The sequence below is a fragment of the Rhincodon typus genome, chromosome 14 (genome assembly GCF_021869965.1).
Source record: "Rhincodon typus isolate 14 chromosome 14, sRhiTyp1.1, whole genome shotgun sequence".
NCBI classification, from domain to species: Eukaryota; Metazoa; Chordata; class Chondrichthyes; order Orectolobiformes; family Rhincodontidae; genus Rhincodon; species Rhincodon typus.
Genome location: NC_063345.1, coordinates 40,239,355 through 40,263,964, shown reverse-complemented (window position 1 = coordinate 40,263,964; position 24,610 = coordinate 40,239,355). Strand labels below are relative to the sequence as shown.

At 39.8% G+C, this 24,610-nt stretch overlaps 1 protein-coding gene across 6 annotated transcripts in view; it reads right to left on the bottom strand.

Moving 5' to 3' along the window:
* Window positions 1-24,610, bottom strand: part of mid2 (midline 2) — a 220,743-nt gene that overhangs the window by 89,624 nt on the left and 106,509 nt on the right. For 4 of the 6 annotated variants that reach the window (XM_048605343.1, XM_048605342.1, XM_048605344.1 and 1 more), the window contains one exon: window positions 18,425-19,140. In XM_048605343.1, coding sequence (XP_048461300.1) covers window positions 18,425-19,084 — 660 coding nt within the window. In that variant the 5' untranslated portion in view covers window positions 19,085-19,140. Of the gene's footprint in view, window positions 1-18,424; window positions 19,141-23,371; window positions 23,439-24,610 lie in introns of those variants that run through there. The other 2 variants (XM_048605345.1, XM_048605348.1) reach the window with 2 other exon arrangements.

Genomic DNA, 24,610 nt, shown 5'->3' with positions numbered 1-24,610 from the left:
CATTGCTGTAGAGGGCTGAGGAAGCCAAGTAATTGAGTGTTTTTAAGACAGAAGTAGATACTTCTTTGATTAGTAAGGTGATCAAGAGTTACATGGTGAAGGCAGGAGAATGGGGTTGAGGAATCTCTCAGCCATGATTGAATGACAGTGCCACTGCACACATCTCACCAAGGCTTATAGACTACAAATGCTCACTTACGGTATGTATCATGCCACTTCATGGCTCTTACGCACCACACCCTTCAAATTAGCTCACCCACTCCTGGACTTCCCATTTTCTTGGCGACACCTAAGCACCTCTCCTGTTCTTGCATCTCCACAAGATTTCTTCCATCAGACCCAAAACCCCTTTTTACTTACTGGAGGAAATATTGGTCCTCTGAGCAGACTGATGGGTCCACAGTACCCTAGCTGACCTACTAGTAAATTCTTACATTAGGGCGGACCATGGCCTAATCCACAGATTGCAAGTGCCTGACTGATCATGACCAACCGCTGTAATGGAATTTGATAAGGCTTTTGACTGACCATGGCAGAGTCCTCCTTGACTTTATTGGGATTGCTCCGTGCTGACTTTCAGACAAGGCCATTTTACTTGAAGTGTATGCAATGCTTGGCACATGAACTGCTGGTACGTGATACAGTTATGGTAGGGATCTAGCAAAGTGCCCTACAGTGACAGATCCAGCTCCTTCACTGTTCAGTCCTTCCTATAATGACAAACATCTCATCTTTCTCTCTTCCCCCCTGTGCTAGAAAAACTATACAAGCTGTAGAGAATGGCAGCCAGTAACTGAGCACTGAAGAGCCTGCTGCTAGAAATGTAATGTGAGCCACAGAAGTGGCAGCCCATAAGTCAGTAAGTGAGCTAAGAGAGCAATCTGAAATAGACAGAGGCTGGCAGCCTCCAAGCAAATGAGGAACACGCAAAGGGCCAAAAGGTGCATCAAATGCTAATGTGGGAGATGTGTGTGTACCCTTACATGCAAAGTGACCTGGCAGAAGTGCACAAATCATACATTCCCCCAACTACCAAGTAGAATATTGAAGAAGCGAAGTAGAGAGAGTTGGTTTGAGAGCACGCATGATGTGGTGAGGGTAATGATTTGACAATGTCAACTCGCATGGACAGAGAGTTAAGGAGGATCATGTCCTTGGAGTATGCATGTTTGTGGTTCTGAACACACTATTGGATGATGGCAGGATAAACAATTGGTGAGCTGCCGCTGGCCAGCTACCTACTCTGAATTAAAGTCAAGAATTTGCATCATTTACTTTATTGGGGAACAAGAGAATTGGAAGTGACATGTAAACAGGGTGAATTGGAGTTTTAATGAGATGCAAGTGCAAGAATTGAAGGTAGCCATTGATCAATAATTGATAATCTGAAGTCACCAAACTTGGAGGGGTGGGTGGGGGAAGAAACATTTCTTTGACGCCAAGACTCTGATTTTTCTTTTCCATTCCTCCATTCTTTTCCCCCAACTTTCTTACCATGGATCAAGTTACATCAGTGAGGGGAAGTTCTGCCATACTATAATCAGTTAAGATATTTATGATTGCATATTATCTGGAATTGCTGATAATAAGGGGGCACACACACTGGAGTTTAAATTTCACTAGCAATGCAATGGTTAATGTGTTTATATAACATCTGCTTGTGCTTTATTTGAATGCAGTCATTAGTCAGTAGCAATTAATATAATGTATAAAAAATGTATTACCAGTACACCGTTAGAGTCAATTAAACCTGAAATGAACTCAATATCAGTTGTAGTGCAAGGTCTCCCATGTTGTAATAACTTTTGCCTTGAAAGCATTAGCCAATGTCACCGATAATCACCGTGTTCTAGGTTTTTTGACACACATTAAAAACTAAGCCTGTGCATCAGCTCCTGTCAAATACATTGCATAATTCAGCTTGCTCCAGTGAAGCATAGAATGTTATGCTCATGGGTGATTGGATCAGTCAGGCTCTCAATCACCTACCAAGCTGGTTTGGCAATCTGTCAGCATTTTGAACAATCTCACATACTCTATGCTGGATGGAGCTTGATCATGCTTTGTGAATAGTTAGATTCACAACTTGAGGAAGGAAATCACCTCGGTTCACTTGGAGAGGGGACTAATTCAGGCTTACATGCAAAATATTTTCTAAACATTTGAACTTAAAACAGCTTGAATCAAAGCACAAATTTAAAGTTCAAGGCAAACATAGATTCAGAATCACAAAGCCCACACTAGGAAAGAGGACTTTTAGCTGTCAGAATGTCATGACATTTTCACAGAAGTCTTCTGTTATTCTTTCCCATTAAGGTGAAGATGTTTCACAAAAGTAATAGGGGAAGGGAAAAAAAAAGCTTCCTACTCTGCTTTCATACAAAACAGAACAATAACTAACAGTTTCCCCTTACACTGCAAGATATTTCCACAGTTTTCCAGGCAATACATCTTTGCTTGCCTCATCCTTCCAAAATAAACTTCCCTCAACAGTGGTAGCATCTTTTAAATTATAATTTTAAAACTGACTGTCTAATTTGAACAAGTAACTACTCAACCCCATGCTAGGACTCATATTTAAAATATACAACCCATTTCTAAAATTTTCAAAACTATTACCTGACAATAAGCACTAGTTTCAGACACTTCAGATACTCATCCTGCATTAGGGGAGGCCATAGCCTCATGGTATTATCATCGGACTGTTAATCCAGCAGCCCAAGTAATGTTCTGAGGACCTGGGTTCAAGAAAGAAAAAAGAAATTCTGGAATTGTGTCTAATAAAGGACCATGAATCCACTGTCAATTGTTATAAAAAACCCATCTGGTTCACTAATGTCCCTACCTGGTCTGGACTATACATGACTACAGACCTGTAGAACCCTTGGGGCAATTAGGGACAGGCAATAAATGCTGGCCTAGCCAGCGATGCCCTCATCCCGTGAATGGATAAAAAAAAGGGAGAATGGACATGAGAAAATGCTGAAAACCGTCAGATCACTCAGCGCACAGAATTGGAATGATGGAGTTAACATTACAGATTGATGCTGTTTTCATCAGAATTGAAAGTGGTTAGAGATTTAATAGTTTATAAGTATGTACTGATCTAGCAAAAGTATGTGGTGGGGGCAGGGAATGTCTGACATGATGGAGGGAAGATAGAAATGTCTAATTGGCAAAAAGGATAACAGAGGCAAGAGAAGATGGTAAAAGTGAAGAATGCTTAGTCGGTCTATCAGGACTTTCAACTAAATAATATGCATTTTGTACAGCTGTACTCAACTTGCTTCAATGCCTGCTGTCACATCATTGTAGATATCTTGACTTTTGTAGTTTGTTTCATGGGAAGGGAAATATTTATTGTTATTTGCAATCGGTAATACAATGATGCGATTATATACTCCACTTTAGACCAACATCAGATATTCCACATTCATGTTAACTGCATGCCCTCTAATTGATGTCTAGGTCTGATCTTCCCAGACGGAAGCTTTTTCTGAGAACACCATCAAAGTAAGCAGATGCATTTCAAGCGGCCTGGTCTGAGTTGGTGGCCCACAGCCTATGTACATCAATTTGAATTATCATACAGGAAAGCACACAGTCTTTACATAAGACCTTGGCAATAGTTTTGGGACAGAATGAGGCACGGAGGAAAATGTCAGCAGAGGTACTAGTCCTAGTCGCAGTGACATTGTGCTCAGGTGATATGTGATCTGCAGCTTTTGACCAAGCTGTGTCATGGACAGACCCCCAGCAAATTTCAGGGCGAAGAGGGATGAACTGGCTCCTAATTATTCACTGGCTTCATCAATTGGTTGCAATGAGATTATTTTGAAAAGGATCCCTTCATTTGTGGACACCTTCCTCCAAGGCCCAAATACATGTAATATTTTAAAAGAATTCAATTTAACCAGGCACTCATGAATTTACAAAACAACTTAATTAATTGCTAAACAGGAGAAGAAAAGTTAACATAACACATATACTTATTTCTACTCAGAAAACTTAAAGACAAAAAGAGGATTCAGTCTCTGAATTTTTCTTGAAAGATAGGCGAGACGAGGTGAAAGAAGAGCACAGGGAGACGCAGAGGGGGATGGACAGAGGAATTTCATTTCATTTTACCTACAATGCAGGGGTGTGTCAATTGGCTGATCTCAAAAAGTCTTGCCTGCACTATACTTCAATCCAATCACTATTCTATGTATGTTACTGACTGGATGTTCTAGAGTCACATTGAATTGCAGTTAGTTTTTAAACCTTTTTTTTAGATATATTCCTGGAGGGTAAAATACACATATTTGTAAAAGGTAACTTTCTGTTGAATGGGGGATAGTCAGCCCCTCATTATTCCTGAGGTTTGTTTGAAATTTCCCAGACACGTTTCCTGTGACATTCCATGGGTTTTACACAGGATTTTGCCAGAAGTTAACTGAATTCGCACTTTTTAACCCCTGCAGCAGTTCTTTCTTAAAAGAAAGAAGATAGAAAATTTCAAATAAAGATGGAACAAAGTCTATAAATACTTTGGTTACAATGATGGATTAGAACCTGAATGATACGACAAGGAAAACAAACAGGAATGGATGGGTATAGTTCTGCTTGAGAGACAACAGCAAAACAAATGATTGCAGATACCAATGGTATAATTGAAACTAAATCTTAACTAACATTATGTGCCTGCTTAAAAGCCTTAGTGATAATAAGAGTCATAGAGTACAGAAACGGACCTTTTGTCCAACCAGTCCACACCAATCATGTTCCCAAACTAAACTAGTCCCACGTGCCTGCACTTGGCCCATGTCGCTCCAAACTTTTCCCATTCATGAATTATCCAAATGTCTTTTAAATATTGTAATTGTACCTGCATCCACCATTTTCTCTGGCAGTTCATTCCAGACATTGTGTAAAAATGTTGCCCCTCATATCCTTTAAATCTTTCTCCTTTTGCCCCTTGTTTTGAATGCCCACCCTTGGGAAAAGACCCTTGTCTTTCAACTTATTTACAGCCCTCATGATTTTATAAATATCAATAAGGTCATCCCTCATCCTCCTTTGCTCCAGTGAAAAAAACCCAGCCTTTCTAGTCTATTTTTATATCTCAAACCCTCCATTCCCAGCAACATCCGGGTAAAATTTTTTCAGAACCCAATCCAGTTTAATAATATCCTTCCTATAACAGATCAACCAGAACTGCACGTACTCCAGAACAGGTCTCATCAACATCCTGTACAACTTCAACATGACATCTCATCTCCTATATATCAAAAGGTCTAAGCATGCTAAATGTCTTCTTAATCACCTGTGATGCAAATTTCAAAGAATTATGTACCTGAACCCCTAGGGTATCTGTTCTACAATACTACCCAGGGCCATACCATTAAATCGTATAAGTTGATGTCTTTGTTTGCATTACCAAAATGTAATATCTCACATTTATCCAAATTAAACTCCATCTGCCACTATTCAGCCCAATGACCCAATTAATCAAGACCTCTGTAATCTTAGATAATCTTTTTCACTGTCCACTAAACCACTAATTTTGGTGATATTTGAAAAGTTATTAACCGCGTCTCGTATATTCTCGTCCAAATCATTTAAATAAATGACAAACAAAAGTGGACCCAGTACTGATCCCTGTGGAACACCGCTGGTCACAGGCTTCCAATCCGAAAAAAACTGACTCTCTACCACCACCCTCTGTCTCCTACCATAAAGCCAATTTGCATCCAATTGGCACCCTGAATTCCAGTGATTCAATTTTACTAATTAACCTACTGTGCAGAACCTGGTCAAAGGCTTTACAGAAGTCTAAGTAATCTATTTCTTCAAATTGAGGAAATGAATATAAAAGTAGCAAAACACATATTTTGGCATTAATAATCATGCTTTCTAAAAACCATTCATTAAGCAAAGTGGTTTCAGAGTTTAGTGATGAAATACAAGAATGACTAGACTTCATTGGCCAAAACGCATGTCAGTTGAGGTTTTGAAAAGTTCGATGTAGGTTTATTCAGAAGTGTAAATTTGGAAAATACAGAGAAGTGAGACATAAATTTTTGAAATAACTTAGTCAATGCAAGATTCTGACATAGATGACAGCACAAAGAAATGTCAAACTATTATGAAAACTTAGATCAGAAAGTATTCTGATCTTTGGCTGATTGGAAGCTTGGGCAAGTAGTTTCATCTGCTAAATTCTATAATAAGACAAAGTTGAAGAACTGTGTTATGTTAACTAAAATAGCCAAAGGGTCACCAGCTTAATAAACTAAACTGCCATACATGATGCAAGGTTACAGTATAGCAATGGACAATAGTAAAATAATGGTTAACTAATCAGACCAATAATAAAGTAATAGCAAACTAATCAGGTTGGCTGAGAAGAGGTTTCACCCTATTATAGGGTAAACTAATCAGTCAGAAGACATGCCAGCGATCAGTGACTAGTCAGAACTAAAGTTCCCAAACATTGACGTGCACACACAGCTCTGTGTAAAAGCAAGTCTTATTTATCAAACAATCATTTAAAAAAAAATTCAAAGCAAATCAATGTCTAACCAGTTAATGCTCTAACAATTCAAAGAAGCCACCCTTTGTCAGAACTCGGTTTTGGGATTGGATTGCAGAGTCAGTTGGAACCCTTTTCTTTCATCAAATCAAAGAATATTTATTGCCTTTAGCACATAAGCCTTCCAAAGAATCCGAACTTGATAAAGCCAGATGACAGGAAATTAAATTTTTTGTCAGAGGTAGGTTTTTTAGTGAAAGCACATTGAGATTGTAAAGAAAGGTGTGTCAGTTCTCATTCTGGTGAGAAAAACATCCTTTATTAAGAAATTACACGGCCCACATAAAATGGGTACGAGACAGTACTTCTACAATACTGCAGGCTTGGTCTTGGCTAGACACATTCCCCTCAGTGTCACCAAGCATTACTAATAACATATGGTTTGCATTAGTATTGTTAGACTTGTCCATTATGTTACATTTTTAAGCGGTGTCAAAGACAGGTGAAGATTTTTAGGGAGAAAGTCTAAAGACTGACAATTTTTGGTGTTTGAAGGAAAGTCGAAGGCACAGCTGCAATGCTGAAGCAATTAAATTTATGAATGTTTAAGATAGCTAGATTTCAAGTTGCACAGATATCTAAGGGTTTTGTGGGGTTGAAAGAGGTTACAGAGGTTGGAATAGGCAAAGCCTTAGAATGATTTGAAAACAAGGATGAGAGCACTGGGATAGTGGCTGAATGAGACCTGGTGCTAGCATATTAGGATCTCAGCAAGGTTGCTAATCAGACCAGAAAAATAGGATGACCTCTATGTGACTGCAAACATTATGTTTAATTTGTCTGGACAGTCTCAGCAGAGATTCAAATCAGGAGGCTTGACTCGCAGGTTCCCACAATCCTGCACAAATGTATACAGTCTCAAAGCGGCAAGTGCAAATGATATTGTTGTAGAAATGGGAACTCAGACTGTGGTTAAATCTTACTAGTCAGCCAGCTTATTGGGAGCTTTAACTCAATAAATGCAAGTGATTGCCACTTGATATAATATGTAGCTGCACAATAAAGAATAAAGGAAGAAATAAATCAGGAGATAGGCATCTCCCATTCCCACAGTAATAACATAAGGAAATACACCCTGGTTGCAGGAACAAATCACTGCTGGAAGCTGCATAGCACCACTGGAGTTCATACCTTGAAACAAATCAGTTGGCAGACTACAAGGAAGAAATGGAATTTGATAGAAATAAGATTGAAATGTTCAAGCTAATTCTCCCTTACAGGATGCATACATGTTTTAAATTCTGTTTTGGTGAAATAGTCCAAAGTAATTCTGGAAACATGTATTAAACAACAATTTCTTTGTTGCCCACAGCATTGGGTTAAGAGGTTTCATGTATATTTATGGAGTTTATTCAAAATAAGTTGTTCCCTTTGGATCATGCATTAAACACATATTTAATCATTGTACTGTTTTGACACAAATGAGTAACAGTTTTATGAAGTGGCAAAAGTTTCCACTTATACCTAGCCCCAAATATGGGTTAAAATCAAGTAAACATAAGAACGTAAGCACATAAGAACCAGGAGCAGGAGTAGGCCATTTGCCCCTTCAAGCCCGCTCCACCATTCAATAAAGTCATGGCTGATCTTTCCATGGTCTCAGCTCCACTTACCCAACCTTTTGCCCTAACCCTCAATTCCTTTACTGTTCAAAAAGTTATCGATCATTGAATGTATTTAAAGCTATGAGGAAGCCTTAACTACTTCACTTGGCAGGGAATTAGACAGATTCACAACCCTTTGGGTGACGACGTTCCTCCTCGATTCAGTCCTAAATCTGCTCCCCTTAATTTTGAGGCTATGCCCTCTTACTCTAGTTTCACCCACAGTGGAAACATCTTCCCTGCTTCTACCTTATCTATTCCCTTCATAATTTTTTATGTTTCTATAAGATCCCCCTTATTCTTCTAAATTCCAGTAAATATAATTCCAGTCTACTCAGTCTTTCCTCACAAGCTAAACCTCTCAAAACCAGACCAACCTAATTAATCTCCTTTGCACCCCCTCCAGTGCCAGTACATCCTTTCTCACGTAAGGAGGCCAAAACTGCTCTCAGTACTCCAGATGTGGCCTCACCAGCACCCCATACAGCTGCAACGTAACCTCCCTGCATTTAAACTAATCCCTCTTGCAATGAGGGTCAAAGTTCCACTTGCCTTCTTAATTACCTGTTGTACCTGCAAACCAACCTTCTGCGATTCATGCACAAGGACACCCAGGTCCCCCTGCATAGCAACATACTGCAGTTTTCTACCATTCAAGTAGAAGTCCCTTTTACTGTTATTCCTACCAAAATGGATGACTTCACATTTATCAACATTGTACTCCATGTGCCAGGCTCTCACTTAAACTATCTATATCCTTCTGCAAACTTTGCTGTTCTACTCATCTTAGTGTCATCTGCAAACTTTGACACACTACACGTGGTCCCCAATTCCAAATCATCAACGTAAATTATAAACAATTGCGGTCCCAACACTAATCACCAACCAGAAAAACACTCATTTAGCCCCACTCTTTGCTTCCTGTTAGTTAACCAATCCTCTGCCTATGCTAATATATTGCCCGTAATGCCACGCACCTTTAAACCCCTTAATTATGAAAATACCATTCCCTTCAGAAAATAACCAGAGTGTTGTTTTCCACTCATAACATTGGACATTTTTTGAATTTGACTGAAACTGAATTTGGTCGTTTGCTTCAGGCATTTGAGAGATTAGGAAATGCACCAACACCTACTTGAGCTCATTTCACAAAGCATTTTTAAAAATTCATTAACAGGATATGGGCGTTGCTGGCTAGGCAGCATTTATTGCCCATACCTAATTGTCCAGAGGGTAGTTCAGAGGGTTTGCAGTCACATGTAAGCCATACCAGGTAAGGATGGCAGTTTCCTTCCCTAAAGGACATTAGTGAACCAGATGGGTTTTTCCAACAATCGGCAATGGATTCATGGTCATCATTAGATCGTTAATTTCAGATTTTTTTTTATTTAATTCAAATTCCACCATCTGCTGTGGCAGGATTCAAACCTGGGGCCCCAGAACGTTATCTGGGTCTCTGGATTAGCAGTCCAGCAATAATACCAGTGGGCCATCGCCTCCCCAACCAAACTGCACCTCTCAAAGAAAACCCCATCAACCTGAACAAAATTAGAAAAGTTGGACATGTCAAACACGTATACCACAAACTTCCAATTCTATGTCCTGAGGAAAATAGGTGAAGCAAATATACTATAGATCTTGAAGATTGCAACGACAATGAAGAATTTCAGTCATTTCATCAAACATGACTTTAGCTTTCTGTTTCCAATAACTTTAGATTTCTACATTCTTGCTTGTGTATTTTAGTCGCAGAAAAAAAAAACATTTGCTAACCAAGCACAACAGCTCATAATTTTAATGACTGATCATATTCTCATATGCAAAGGGGAGTTTTACTTTGAACTGCTAAAGGAAGGGAAATTTTATTTTCACTCTGACTTCTTAGTTTTAGTCAATGCAGAAAGGAAAAAACAAAATAACTTCAAAATTTAGGTATGAAATTAAAAGTAGAACATAAAATTAAGCTAAATATAGTTAGTAAAGAAAGACACAGCCCCTGACTCATAACCGTGTTCTGTTGGTGGAATAACTTAGCCGCCACCAATTTTTCTAATTAACAGATACTTCAATGATGACATTTGATTACCATTGTGAGAGACAGAAAGCATTCCTCCACCAAAGCACATCTGTGGTCAATGGCAATCTGCGGTGTTGTCCAAGTGAAAGGATCATCCCTTTCTCAAATGCCATAGAAAGAAACAGTTTTAAAACTTCATTTTGGGGGGCCTTCCCCCAGCAACTTGAAGGTTGCAAAAAATTTCTCATCCAAGTAACAGGTTCAAAGATCCAAGTCGGTCACAGAATTGTATTTCAAAATACCAGCAGTAAACTGCCCGTGGCAAAGCAGTAAATGATGTGATTACACTAACATATGGCCTGTACCTACCTGGTAGATAAAATTTCATTTCTGATTTATTACCAGAACTTCAGGTTGCCCAAGGCAGTCTCATTTCCCTGTTTCATACATAGCTCCAATCTCTTCGTTAAATATTTTGCAGCCATTGATTTGCAAAATCGCAAGTACATAAAAATTCAAAAATTAAATTGCTAACAGCAAAGCTTAGCTCATTCAGGGCTGAACTTTCTACACCCGGGACAATGTAAACAATGGACAGTCAATTGGGAAAGTATGGCAAGATTGTGAAACAAGATTCTCAATGAGGCGGAGGTGCCGGTGTTGGAGTGGGGTGGTCAAAGTCAGAGGTCAGACGACACCAGGTTATAGTCCAACAGGTTTATTTCAAATCACAAGCTTCACAGCATTGGCCGTTCATCAGGTGAAGTGAGAGGGAAGCACACAGGCACAGAATTTAGAGGCAGGGAGAGATCAATGTGCAGACAGATCAAAAGATCATACAAATGGTGTGAGTGGAGTGTCATCAGGCCAAATAATAGGTCTCTGCAGGTGAATCAAGAGTGTCAGACAGAGAGAGTAAATATCACCTGATGAAGGGGCAACACTCCAAAAGCTTGTGATTTCAAATCAACCTGTTGGACTATAACCTGGTGTCATGTGACTTCTGACCAAGATTCTCAACCACAAGGTGAGAAAGGTCTGATTTTGCATGAAAAGTTTGAACATGAAGTTAACAATCTCACTAGTAAGCGACAAGACGCCTATTTGAATGCATTAACATTCTTCCACATGGCAGAGCAAAACTAGGTGACAATTCCTGTCATGAAAGTCAGAGCAGGTAGCTTGTAATGCCAACTTACTCTGCCACCTTGGACAGCTTTCCCAAAAATTGCAGGGCATGCTCCATTGGTAGCAACCACCTTTATTCTGTAGTTTGACAGCAGGCACTCACCACATCATCATGGCACATCTCCAACTCAGTGTGAATACAGGTCTTCAGTTCAATTCCCTACTTTAGAGTGCAAAGACACCTTGCACTATCGTTGTGGTGCCAACTTGCTTGTGCACTGGGGCAGTTTCACATCTCATGAATTGAAACAGGAAACACCCTAGGGCTCTCACTTTGTTCCTTGGTGCTCTGTTTGTATCTACTTCGATATTCGTAGCACATGTCCCTTTTTCACTTTGTCGCCTCAGGTCTCAAGAGGCAAGGAAAGGGAAAAATGCTTTCAGTGGCCACCCATTTGCCCTCCATCCAATTTGCCTTAGATAGGATTAAATAGATGCCCCCACTCTGCTCTCCAAACCAGGGCAGACAAGACTCCTTAGTCATTCAGCCTGGAAACTGGCCACTTTTCTCAACTGTAGGGAAGGCAAGAAATCAAGGCAATTGGCTCACAATTGGCCTAAGTGGTCAGTTAAGGGATAATCACATCCAAGTTTGCAGATACTAATGCTTAGGCTCAGACAGTAGCCAAAGAGAGAGATTAACGTGTTATGTATTATAAATGGACAAATGAAAATAGTCACATTCCAGAAAGAAAAAGCACCCTTATAAATTTCATTATTTTGTATTGCAAGCATGTTGCAAAGTTATATATTTGAACAGAAGTATTTAGAAATATTCTCTGAATTAAGTACTATAAAAGCATGACATTATCATCAAGTTGACCGGCCCAAAGCAGTTTAGTTGGCTTTTAAGTCACCTGCATGTCAATTAGCAACTGGTGGATACTGACTGATAAGAGTTCGTAAGCTATGAGGGCACTGTTAAATGCTCCTGTTCGAAATTCTATTGAATTCAGCAATAATTCAGTTTTTTTCTTTATATTATAGAATGCAGTCTTGAATAAATAATATTCTAGATGACAGGCAAAAAAAATTAATAAATGTGGGTACCAAACTGCTACAGACGTATTGTTACAATTTCAACCATCTTTCTATCCTCTTCTTGTCTATCAGAACATACCAGGGAGGTACCTTTTCAATTGAAGCACTTCAGTTCGAATCCTAAAAAGATTTTAATTAATTGGACATCTTAAGTTGTGAGCTGGTTTTATTTTCAAATTTTTGGTTAATACCAAATCCAGCATTATTGCTCTAACAGTAAGAGAAAGCTAATATATCCTATCTGTAAATTTGGGATTACCGAATATTGTACTATGATGGTCTATTTTAAAAACTTCAGTTTTCTGTGGATCTTAACTGTAGAGGTAATTAGCCCAAGAATTGAGTCACCATACATATAAAGAGAAGGTTGAAACCTAAAAAATGCAGCTGACACCATGTAACAATTATATTTGTTAAACAAAATATTTTCCATTGTACATTTTTTAAAAATCCCACTAAATTAAAATGACAGAGAGGTGCAATGGGATTTGCTGCACTTCAGAATGCTCCCTAAAACCAGTTATGTATCACCTGTGTGGCAAAAACCTAAAACTTGCCAATTTTTATTTCCTCTCTTCCTCTTAAAATACTTTGTTTCCAATTTCCTCGCTGGAATGTGCTGACTTTATACAAATATGATTCAAATATGCTACTAATCACCTTTACTGCATCCAATTATGTTCATGAGACTGTGACTAGTGATGTCAGGACTTCCTCAGAAACTTGCTCAGTCACTCTTCCTAACTATAACAAAAGCCTTGGGAACATGGAGTTCCTACTGGACATTATAGTGCTGTTTGGGCAAATTCCTGTACCAACTCTCAGCCTGGACTTCAAAAAGGTATTGAAGCAGGGGAAGTATGGAGGCACATAGTTTTGCCCAGTTTCGCTTTCACACTGCAAAGTAAAACATGGCGTATACAGAGAAATGTTATATCTATTGCACTCTGTAATTTCTGGTTTAAAATGTTTTTGCCCTAGAAATATATTCCATTACAATGATACTGATTGGAACATGCTGTACAGGGACAAGTTGAATTTAATTGCAAATTCTGTAATATTAAAGTTAAAATAAAACTTGATAAATTAAAATACATGAATTTAGTATATTTTGAGAAGAAAAAACAAGCCTCTGTACATTTACACAGCAATCAGCAGTGGAGCTTAGTTCCTTTCTCTTTTTGAGACACAATTGCCTTCAGAAGTTCCAGTCTTGCTAGTCACATGAATGGGACCTTTGCCATCACAGGCTTGCGTCTGATCACTTGATACAACATCTCATCTAGCCTCCCCTCCCAGTTGCTCTATTGCGTATTTTCCTTTTCGTCAACAGTTTCTATTTCCTTTTGTAACAACAATACTAGTAAATTACTAAATGTGGCTGAATTGTTCTCTAGACCTGGCTAAATTCCAATGGAACACAGATTTGAAACCCATCTACTTCCACACTATTTCAGTAATAACCTTTGGAGACAACAGTCGACATCATGTGGTTTTATATTGTCTGATCAGTAGGGTTCGTGGAAAACTATCCAATTTCACAGGCATCCGAGCCTCTGGGAATTCCCTGAGCCTTGTGTTCAAGTAAATTTCTCTTTTGCTACGGAAATAAGTGATGGTAGTTTGGAAGTTACATTGCAGCAAAACCTCTAAGAGGTGATTATTTTCTGTTTATCTGACTGGGCATTCAATCCTCTGAACTTTCAGCAACTTTAGGGTATCCAGTAACTGAACCCACTTCATCCCTGTTTTGACAACTTCAGACACCAGGGCCATAATTTTCCCCATTGGGACCGTTCCACAGGCAGTATTTGCCTTGAGGAGTTTAACCCTAGTGGCTAATATTTTTTGCATCTTAACCATATCTGCACATACCTACAAATTATTTGACTCAAAGACATTAAGGTTGGTTTATGTTTGTCTCCAGCCAGGTATCTTTACTTGTTCTGACAATGCTTATGTTATCTGTGCAACATAAACTAAGGCATGGATAATATGGTATTGAAAGATTAAACAGTCATTATTACAGTTCACTAATATATATTTACATAATAATATATTTTATGTTTATAATTACAAATATATTTACACACACACACACACACAGTGTCTGGGCTAACACAGAGTGCTTCCACTATATAAAGTAACTTGCTCCCAACATGCTCCGTCATCCTTCATGGGGCCCCAAAACAAAGATTATCTGGGCCTTTTATCTTCAGGTCACATGAGGATATCATGAACATGTTTACATTCCGGCTGTCATCCTCTTGCATTATATTTCCACCTGCTTCTAATTCTCCCTTCTCACCATTGGTACTCTATAAATTATAGTATCTCTATGATCTGGAATTGTCTCAAAATCTCCATCTTACCCCTCACCTTCACAAATCAACTGAAAACCTTTCCCTTTGTTCATATTTGGCCTTTCCCCAAATTATTTTGATCATGCCTGATCAGCATGGTTTTCTGTAATGTGCTTTAAAAAAATCCTTTAGATATATGAATGTGCAAGTTGGTGCTACTGCTGTTTCACTCAAGGAGGGGTCAGCGATTACAATCCATATTCAGCTACAATGATGAGGGCCTGAATGAGAAAGTTTGAGTCCAGCCTAATTTGGGCCTGGAGCTTCAAACATTATTTGGGAGAAGATTTGGAATCCAGAAAGAGTGCGTCTTAGAATAGAATAGAATAGAATCCCTACGGTGTGGAAACAGGCCCTTCGGCCCAACAAGTCCACAGCGACCCTTGGAGCATCCCACCCAGACCCATCCCCCTATAACCCACACACCCCTGAACACTACGGGCAATTTAGCATGGCCAATCCACCTAGCCTGCACATCTTTGGACTGTGGGAGGAAACCGGAGCACCCGGAGGAAACCCACGCAGACACAGGGAGAATGTGCAAACTCCGCACAGACAGTCACCCGAGGCTGGAATCGAACACAGGTCCCCGGTGCTGTGAGGCTGCAGTGCTAACCACTGAGCCACCGTGCCGCCCTCTTATCTGCATCAGGGCCAATGTGAGGGTCGGTGCAGCAACAATGGGGTCGATCAAAGGGAAACTAGGGAGTCACAGATATTCTCCTCATCCCCTAGCTTTCTCAAAAGTGCTTTCAAAGTTATAAATAATGGAGTGTAGTTTTATCAGTCCCTGTTATTAATGCAGAAGAATCCACAGCAATTCAACAAAAAAGCAAAATATTGCAGATGCTGAAAATCAGAAATGATAGTGAAGTTTGAGAGAAACTCAGCAGCTTCTCCACAGAAGCTGCCAGACCTGAGTTTATCATTATAATCCATGGCGTCCAAAACAGGTTTTAATCTCCTTATTTACATATGTTTTAGGTGGCATTTAGGGATACCTGAAAAATATTTGGATCCTAAATTCAAAGGTGACCTATACAGAGGCCTATAATTCAGCGCTAGAGTCAGTGCGCACTAAGAAAATGAGGGAAGAGTCAGAAAATGTATGTCCTTGTCAGTGTAGAAACAAGCAACCTGTGTTGATATATAACTTATACAGTTGCCCCTGCGTGCAAAACATCCTGGCAGAAGTCATAGGTGTCTCTCCGCTCCAATGTAAAGTATTGAAGGCCTGAAGTACGGTTGAGTTAATCAGAGGGCAAGCATGATCATGTGCTGAAGCTGGTTTGCTGTTGTAGTTTTGTGCAGATGAAGAACCAAAGGGACTGGTGTCCATGGAGCAGGCAGGATTGTGTAGAAACTGTGGCTTGATGACTGGGACAGGAATTCAGCGAGCTGCAATCACCAGGTACCTGCCCAGTTTTACTTATCAGCAATTTGCGCTGTCTGGCTTTGCAATGTAGGGGGGGATAATTGGAAGCGGGATCTAAATAGGACAAGTTGGGGCTTTAATACGATGCAAATACATGGAAAGAGAATAGTGGAGATTCCAAACTCACCACTTAAAGCTTGAGGAAAGGATTAAAATTCTGTCTTCAACGTTGAGATTCGGACTTTTCATTTTTATTCTATTTGCTGTGACACTTGTCACTTCAGGGAGGGGTAATTTCTGCCTCATGTTTCATTTGTATGCCATAAATTATCCCTGATTTTTGAGGAAATTCTGTTAAACTCTTGCTTTCATGAACAAACCGTTGGATCTGTGACTCTCTCCTGTTTTACTCTTCATGCAAAGGGTACAAGACGGGCAGCACAGTGACTCAGTGGTTAGCACTGCTGCCTTACAGTGCCAGGTACGCAGGTTCAATTCTAGCCTTGGGTAACTGTCTGCGTAGAATTTGCACATTTTCCGATATCAGCATGAATTTCCTCTGTGTGCTCTGGTTTCCTCCCACAGTCCAAAGATGCACATGTTAGGTGGATTGGACATGATACATTGTCCTGTAGTGTCCAGGAATGTGCAGGCTAGGTGGATTAGCCATGGAAAATGCAGCGTTACAAGGATAGGGTAGGGGTGTTGGTCTGGGTGAGATGCTCTTCAGAGGGTCAGTGTGGACTTGATGGGCTGAATGGTCTGCTTCTACACTGTAGGATTCTATGATTATGATTCTATTAAGATGATTATACACACTAAATAGCATTTAATGGCTACTCCCATTAAAATGCACATTAAAAAGTGAACAAAATTTGAATTTGTCAGTATGGAGAGGAAAATAAAATAGAAACTAAGACAAAATAAAATTAATACCTGCTTCAAACAGAAGGGATTTCTAACTTGAATTGACAAAATGTAGCATTACCGATGTACTTAAGAATTTACAGGATTTTTGCCATAGGCGATTTACAGAAATGTGAAAGTAATACCTTGCGCAAAGTGAACAGCCAAACTTTTTGAACTCAATAAAAATTCAAGATAAAGATGAGTAGTGCTGTTCCAAATTGAAGAAAATAGTTACTCAAATAACATCTGGTAGAAAAAAAAGTAACATATTACACAGATTAACCTTTCCAACAAGACCCCAAAGAATATGACTTCTCCATTAGTGACTTACAATAAAAATGTGCTTCTTATTAGAGCTTGTCATTCTTAATACTGTTAATGAAATGGGGTTGGAAGAAGGGAAAGCAAGATCAGATGTACTTGAGACATTAAGATGTCTTTTGTGAAAAAAAAACTAAGGTTCTTAAACAAATCTGTAAATTATTTACTGTACACAATATTGTACTTTTGTCTACTCTTTAAACTGGTGAAATACCTTGGAAAGCTTTTTCAGGCTGTAATACTCATTTTATACATAGGTTTTGAATGGGGCTGTGTCCAAACCACTTAAATTTAAAAATAAAAGCACCCCCTGCCCTGTTTACTTCTCCAAGTACTTAATTATTGTCACTTAGAAAGGAAAGGTCAGAATGTATATATAGACCATATTTCCTATGTTTTTTCTGGGTACTTCTTCAGCACAAAAGGAGATAACTTACTGTATCAAACAAATTATTCCCACTTGTCTTTTACAGCCGAGTGGTAATGTTATTTTTTGGATAAGTATCTATTTCAGATCATAAGTTATTTGACGAAAATATACAATATTCTCATTTGTCTACACACCCCTTCCCCACTTGTTTGCTAATCATAAATCTGTGACTCTTCCAGTTCCAGATCATTTGGTACAGCTTGTTCAAGTTTATTCTCCAACTATTAACTCTATACCTACTTGAAGGGCAGAGTTAATATAGGTCATGTATAGGAGTTTGCAACAGTCATGTTCCTGAGGCTGAAGACTGTTAATACTCTGCTCCTAAGTTATGGATGTACAGTATAATCTAGACTGACACAGCAATGCTACATTGTCTGAGGTTTCATCCTTTGCAGTAATATAATAAACCAAAAGATGAAATCTACCTGTTTAGATGGACATTTAAAACTGCTTTGAGAAGGCTGAAATACTGCAAATCAAAGGGTGAGATTATTAAAGTTAAAATACTTAGTCATTGATTATCCAATCTCAGGCTGTAATATTGAATCCAAATGGATTTATAAAACTGTTTTCAGATAATGAATCTTCATATACTGTACCTTAAGTTTGTCATATCTATCACTCAGTGAGGAAACCTGGTGCTCCCGGTGACGTCCTACAAGTTTGCATAAGGCACAGATCAGCTGATCGTCCGTGACACAGTACATATTCACCTTTTCATCTTCATGTTCCAGACACATCAGGCCGTGGAGATGAGAGTCTGGAATAGGCTCAATCAGCCGGTGGCCAGTGAACGGCTTCTTGTTGGGGTGAGTGGCCCGGAGGCACCGATCACAGTAGGAGACCTCACAGGTCACACAGGTCTTAACGGCATCTCGCGGTGGCTCTTGCTCACAGAACTGGCACTGAACCCTCTCGGAGGACATGGTGACAGGATCCTTGTATGGCCGGTCACGGCGACATTCACTGGGGGAGTTGGGTCCACTCAGCGAGGCTTTCTGAAAGCGATCAATGATGTTCTGCAAAGTTACATTCCGCTTCAAACCCTCCAAGCCGCGGTGGTTCAAAGATATAACATACCGACAGGTCGGACACTGGAAGGCAGCAATCGATTGGATTGTCTCGTTGGAGGTGCAGTGAGAAACGAGGATCCGGTGAGCGCAGTTAAAACACAAGCTGTGGGCACACGGTAACAGCAGAGGATCGTCAAATAGCTCCAGACAAATTGGGCAGGTTAATTCAGATACAAGTGTTTCCATCTTCAGGCAAAACAAACTTGCATCATCAGCGGTACCCAGGGAAGCTGGCTGGCAACCTACAAGAAGAGGAAACAAAAAGCAAATCAACTCATGCGGACCACACATCATTAGATCTTTCCCATTCAGCTATGCCTGTAATCTTAAAAGAACATTCAGGACCACTATTAGAGAATGTTGGCTATCCTGAAGTTCATTAGGTAAATACATTCCCTCACACAGGAGTGAACTAGAAAACCTCTGTGTAATCCTGGGATGATGCCAATTTATGATGCGAGTTTTACAAAACTAGAATAGATATGGTAGCTTCAGGTCTTGCTCAGTTCCTCGCGACTCCTGCTGAAAGTATCATGTGCATAGATATCATGTGAAAAGGGGATCAGTTTTGGGCTGCTCACCCTTGTTCTGATTGAATATTGTTTCTGTCTAGTGTCATAGGGAAAGTTGGACAAAAAAAAAATGAAGGACCACTGGTATCCAGTGTGGCCAAATTCCAGAAATTTAACATTTTGAATTGAGAATGATGATGGAAAAATATTCAAGCAGGGTGGGAAGAAGGAAGAGGGCAGGTGTGGCGACATTATGCAAAATGTTTCCACCAAATAGAAAAGATCATAATGAATAAAGAGGGCATTCAGCCCATTAGGGCTACATTTATCAAATAGTGAAGAAAGCTGTTTATTTTAAACCCAGTCCTCAAGCACCTCATCCATAGCCTTGTAGATTGTAGGGATAAACAAAATAACTTGAGGCTTTCTGCAGCAAGCGTCAAGCCAGACACTAACATCAAGGCACCAACCAGCTTCAGTTTCAGTCATAAAGCTTTTCCTCAAGTCCTCTCTAACTGCTCTGCCTATCACCTTCAATCTGTGTGCCTTTGTTAACTGACTTCACTGCTTGAGGAAACAGGTTTTCCTTCTCTACTCTATCCAGGCATCCTCTTTTGTACACCTCAAAGTCCCCTTCAGCCTCATCTGTTCGAAGGAAAACAAACCTAGCCTATCCAATCTTGCCTCATTGCTGCACATTTCAAGCTGTAGCCACATTCTAGCAAATCTCCTCTGTACTTTCTCCAAAGCAATTGTATCCTTCCTGTAATATAGTAAAACATTAACAGGAAAGCTTTTACTGTTTTGGTTGGAATTGAAGCCAATAAAGTCATGGCTCTGTGGTTGGTTTGCTCACTGAGCTGATTCGTTAACTCACATTTGTTACCCTGCTGGATAACATCATCAGTGCACCCTCCGTTATGTTTTCCTGCTTGTTATTTGAACTCTGGGGTCCGTTGGAGTTGATTACCTCTGATTTCTGGTTTTTCTTTGCAGTGGTGTGTACATAGGGTCTAATTCTACGTGTTTATTGATGGCCTTGGTGGAGAACCAGGCCTCGAGAAATTCCCGTGCTTGTCTGTTTGGCTTGTCCTAATCAAATTGGTGGTTCTCCTTGTCTGTGTGTATGGAGACGAGTGAGTTTTGATTGTGTCTTTTTGTTGCTAATTTCAACAGTAACCACCCCAACATCCACAAATGGAGTTGCGTAAAAACACTGTTCAAATGAGCCACAACACTCTGCAGCAACTCAGAACTGCAACCAAATGAAGAAAAATACCTCCACCAAATATTTAGAGACAACGGACCTGAACAACTGGGTCTGACGATGCCTATCACACAAACAACAACAGGAAGATACAGTACGCCCCGAAACACTTGTAACGTTACCATACGCCAAGAACGTATCTGAACTGAGCACAAGACTCCAATGGCCACTGGGCATCAGAGTAGCACACAAACCTACATCAACCCTACGCCAACTGCTAACAAGAACCAAAGACCCCTTAGCCACTATGGACAGAGCCAACGTAATATACAAGATTTCATGCAAGGACTGCAAGAAACATTACACTAGACAGACAGGAAGGAAACTGGCTACAAGAATACATGAACACCAACTAGCAACGAAAAGACACAGCCAATACTCACTCGTCTTCATTCACAAGGAGAACCAGCAGTTTGACTGGGACAATATCAGGATCCTAGGAGAAGCCAAACAGAAACAGGCAAGGGAGTTCCTGGAGGTCTGGTTCTCCAACAAGAAGGCCATCAATAAACACATAGAATTAGACCCTATATACACACCACTGCAACGAAAAACCGGAAATGAGGTAATCACCTCCAACAGAACCCAGAGTTTAAATAACAAGCGGGAAAACACAACAACTGCTTCATCGGAGGCTGCACTGATGATGTTACCCAGCAGGGTAATGAAATGTCTGCCAACTAATGAACAAGCTCGGTGAGCGAACCAACCACAGCATCCATAACCCGAGTTACAAATCTACTCAAGAATCTTAGAATCATGTCTCAGAATGATAATGAGGGGTGTAAGTGATCCCATGATGTTCTTATGCTAGGTTTGTGCAATTGGCTTAATAATTAGTGGCAATGTTAAATATAGGATGTAACCAATTATTTCCTCCAAAATAAGACTATAATTGACACCCTTAACGTAGAAAAATAATTTAGCCGATAAGATCACAGTTGGTTCCAAAGCAAAAAAAATCTTACACAGGAGCAAATATTGATATTTTAATATAAACACATAATTCCAGTGTCTTTCTACAGATTCTATCGCATCATACAGAAGTTCTGTCTTACTCAAGTAGGCTTGTGCTTGTTGTACAAAATCTGAGTTGGAGTGTGATATATTGAAGAAATTAGTGTTTTTTGGAGTTCTCTCTATGCAGTAAACATACCAGCCTTCAAAGTTCCTATATCTCAGTAGTCTAGTAATATTTTTTTGCTACCTGTGTACAGGCTTGTCAGTGTTCTTGCAAGAATACTTTGGAGCAAAGGAAAGGTTAGGTCATGTGAGGGCAGAGAACAAACAGGAGGATTGCATTAGGTGTAGGACTTGGGAGCAGACAAATTGGGACTGTAGGGATAAGGCATAAACTGGAAGAGGTAGACAGTAACATACAGACAGACTAATAAAAATCATGTGTGATTGTGGGTGCACTGCATATTTGGAATGGGGGAGAAATCAGAAACAGGTTCTGAATGAGAAAGGAGAAGAATGATCAGTTCATCACTGAAATGATGCAAGATACTATTTTAAGTACTATTTTAAATACTTGAGCATTTCATTTGCTTTGCAGATTGCTGCTTCACAGTGACTGGTTATGTCAAATGCCAAGTCTACCAACTGTCAGTATACCCAAATATTAAATACCACTTTACTGAGTATCATGTTAAAACAACATACTAATCTGAAATTATGAATCTGCTCAGGGGAGGGAATGCCCTTTAACTCATTTATTTTATGAATATGATCAGAGGGTGGCCTTAGAAGCAGATTATACTGCAGAGCAAGAACACATCTTGGATCAAAATGAACTGTTACACTATTCGAGGAATAACTCTGCGTGAGACTAGTTGAAATGCTCAAGACAACAGAAAGACATGTTAGGATAAATAGCCTTCTTCTGTGCTGTAACTTCTCAATAATTCTAGTAATCAAAAGGAGAGGCTTGCTGGGTTGAATGATAAAAACTGGTTGACTTACATAGACTGGACTGATGTCAAGTTGAATTCATGGATACGTTATGTTATCTGTGACTGAATTTTGCCCAGAGTCGGGATGACTTGCATGTCCTGAACCTGCTTCAGTTGGGAAATTGATCGAAGTAACATTTTTCACATGGTTATACTCTTAATTGAATAAGGAATCTCTTGAGATGACAATTAAGGGAGGCAGGCAGCGTATTGAAGGTTAGAGGATGGGGGGGTGGTGGGCAATGACAGATCTTCCAGCTTCAGAGAAACACAGGGTTGCAGTTTATGATCAGTAACTGGGAGACCACTGCCACAAGAGGATGCTCTGTTGGACAGTAACTTTTTAAAACTTTTTTTTATAAGAAGATAAGATTCCCTGTGAAACTGCCAAAATCACATTAGGGATCAACAACTGTTCTTTTGTTTAATGCAAATAATGCTTGAAATTGCAAATACTTACTCAGAATAAAGCCACTAAATTCTAGATTTTCTGAACAAATACATTATGTTTTATAAAATGGGTTAGAAAAGTAAACAATAATGTCTACATATACAATCCCTACTTAACACCAGAATTAGCATGAAGTAAATATGATTTAACACAGATAAACTGTGGTCAAATACCCAATAAACATATTAATAATAGACATGGTCAAGACAGATCACGCAAACTTTTCAACAACCCTCAATATAATTCCATTGCAGGACGCCAAATCGGAAAAAACTTTGTTTCCCTTACAAGTGATTCCAATTCTTTACTTTCAAAGATCTAGCTTCAAAATCCTGCCATTAACCACTTTGTCGGCGTCTTCTTCAACAACCACTCTCATCCTGACAGTTCAATTTATTCCCTTAAGGCTGCATCCCACTAGATTCCTGACAGTGCACTACAGCATTCTACTCAGGCACAGTTTCAGTTATTTCACAGACAACTAACTTCATTCAGCTGTTACTAATCCTGGGGTTTCTCCAAGTTCCAATGTTTTTCAGCTGGATAAGCAAATACTGAAGAATCCCCCTTCATCTCTACTGACACCTGTGCTGAATTATCGATGGAATCTCAGGGCTTTGTCCAAATCCACACTGCTCCAGGCAGTTCCCAGGGCTTCTCCACAGCCCTGGCTTCAACTCTCGGCTGCAACCAATAGCTCCTAGGACTTCTGAGTGAACCGCCTAGAGCGTGCTACAACAGCACCTAGCAGTATGAAACTCTTCCCCTGCTGCCGACGACCAGTCAAGTGGTTTATCTTGGTCTGCTGTCATAATTTTCACAGTTGTGCTTTAACAGACATACCATAGGCATATTCCTGCCTACACATCGAGAAAAAGCAATCCAAAATTCCAGACCAAGTACGTGTAGCCTTTCCCACTTTGTGTATGTGCTGGAACATTCTGGAATTTTAGTGCTTGGCTGCCATAGATTTTTAAAGAATTAGTTTATATTTAGACACACAAAAAGATTGAACACCATTGTGGTTGGGGGTGAGAGCCCCTTTATAGGGCACATCCCATGGTTGCATCCACACACATCTCAACAGAGAAAGCATGTAGGCCTCAATCTGCCACAGGCAATTAAGTTACCACCCCAACCTCCCAACCTTCAAAAGGTCCAGAAACTAGAGACTGCCTGAAAAATTCCAGTCGACTTTCATTACCCACAAGGCTGTTATTTGGAATAATTGTCTATCCCACATCAAGGTGTCATTAGTAAGACAGTGTGCTGATGACCTTGTAACCGTTGAGCCATATTTGTTTCTATTCCGAAGTTGGCACAAACCAAAAGTCTGTGACGTCAACTCAGAAAGTGATAGATTTACATTGTAACCCAGGCTACTTGGGCTGGTCAAACAGTAAATCCGCTGTACCCGGTGTGGCTTCCTCTACATCGGGGGAACCAAGCGGAGGCTCGGGGACCGCTTTGCAGAACACCTACGCTCGACTCGCAATAAACAACTGCACCTCCCAGTCGCGAACCATT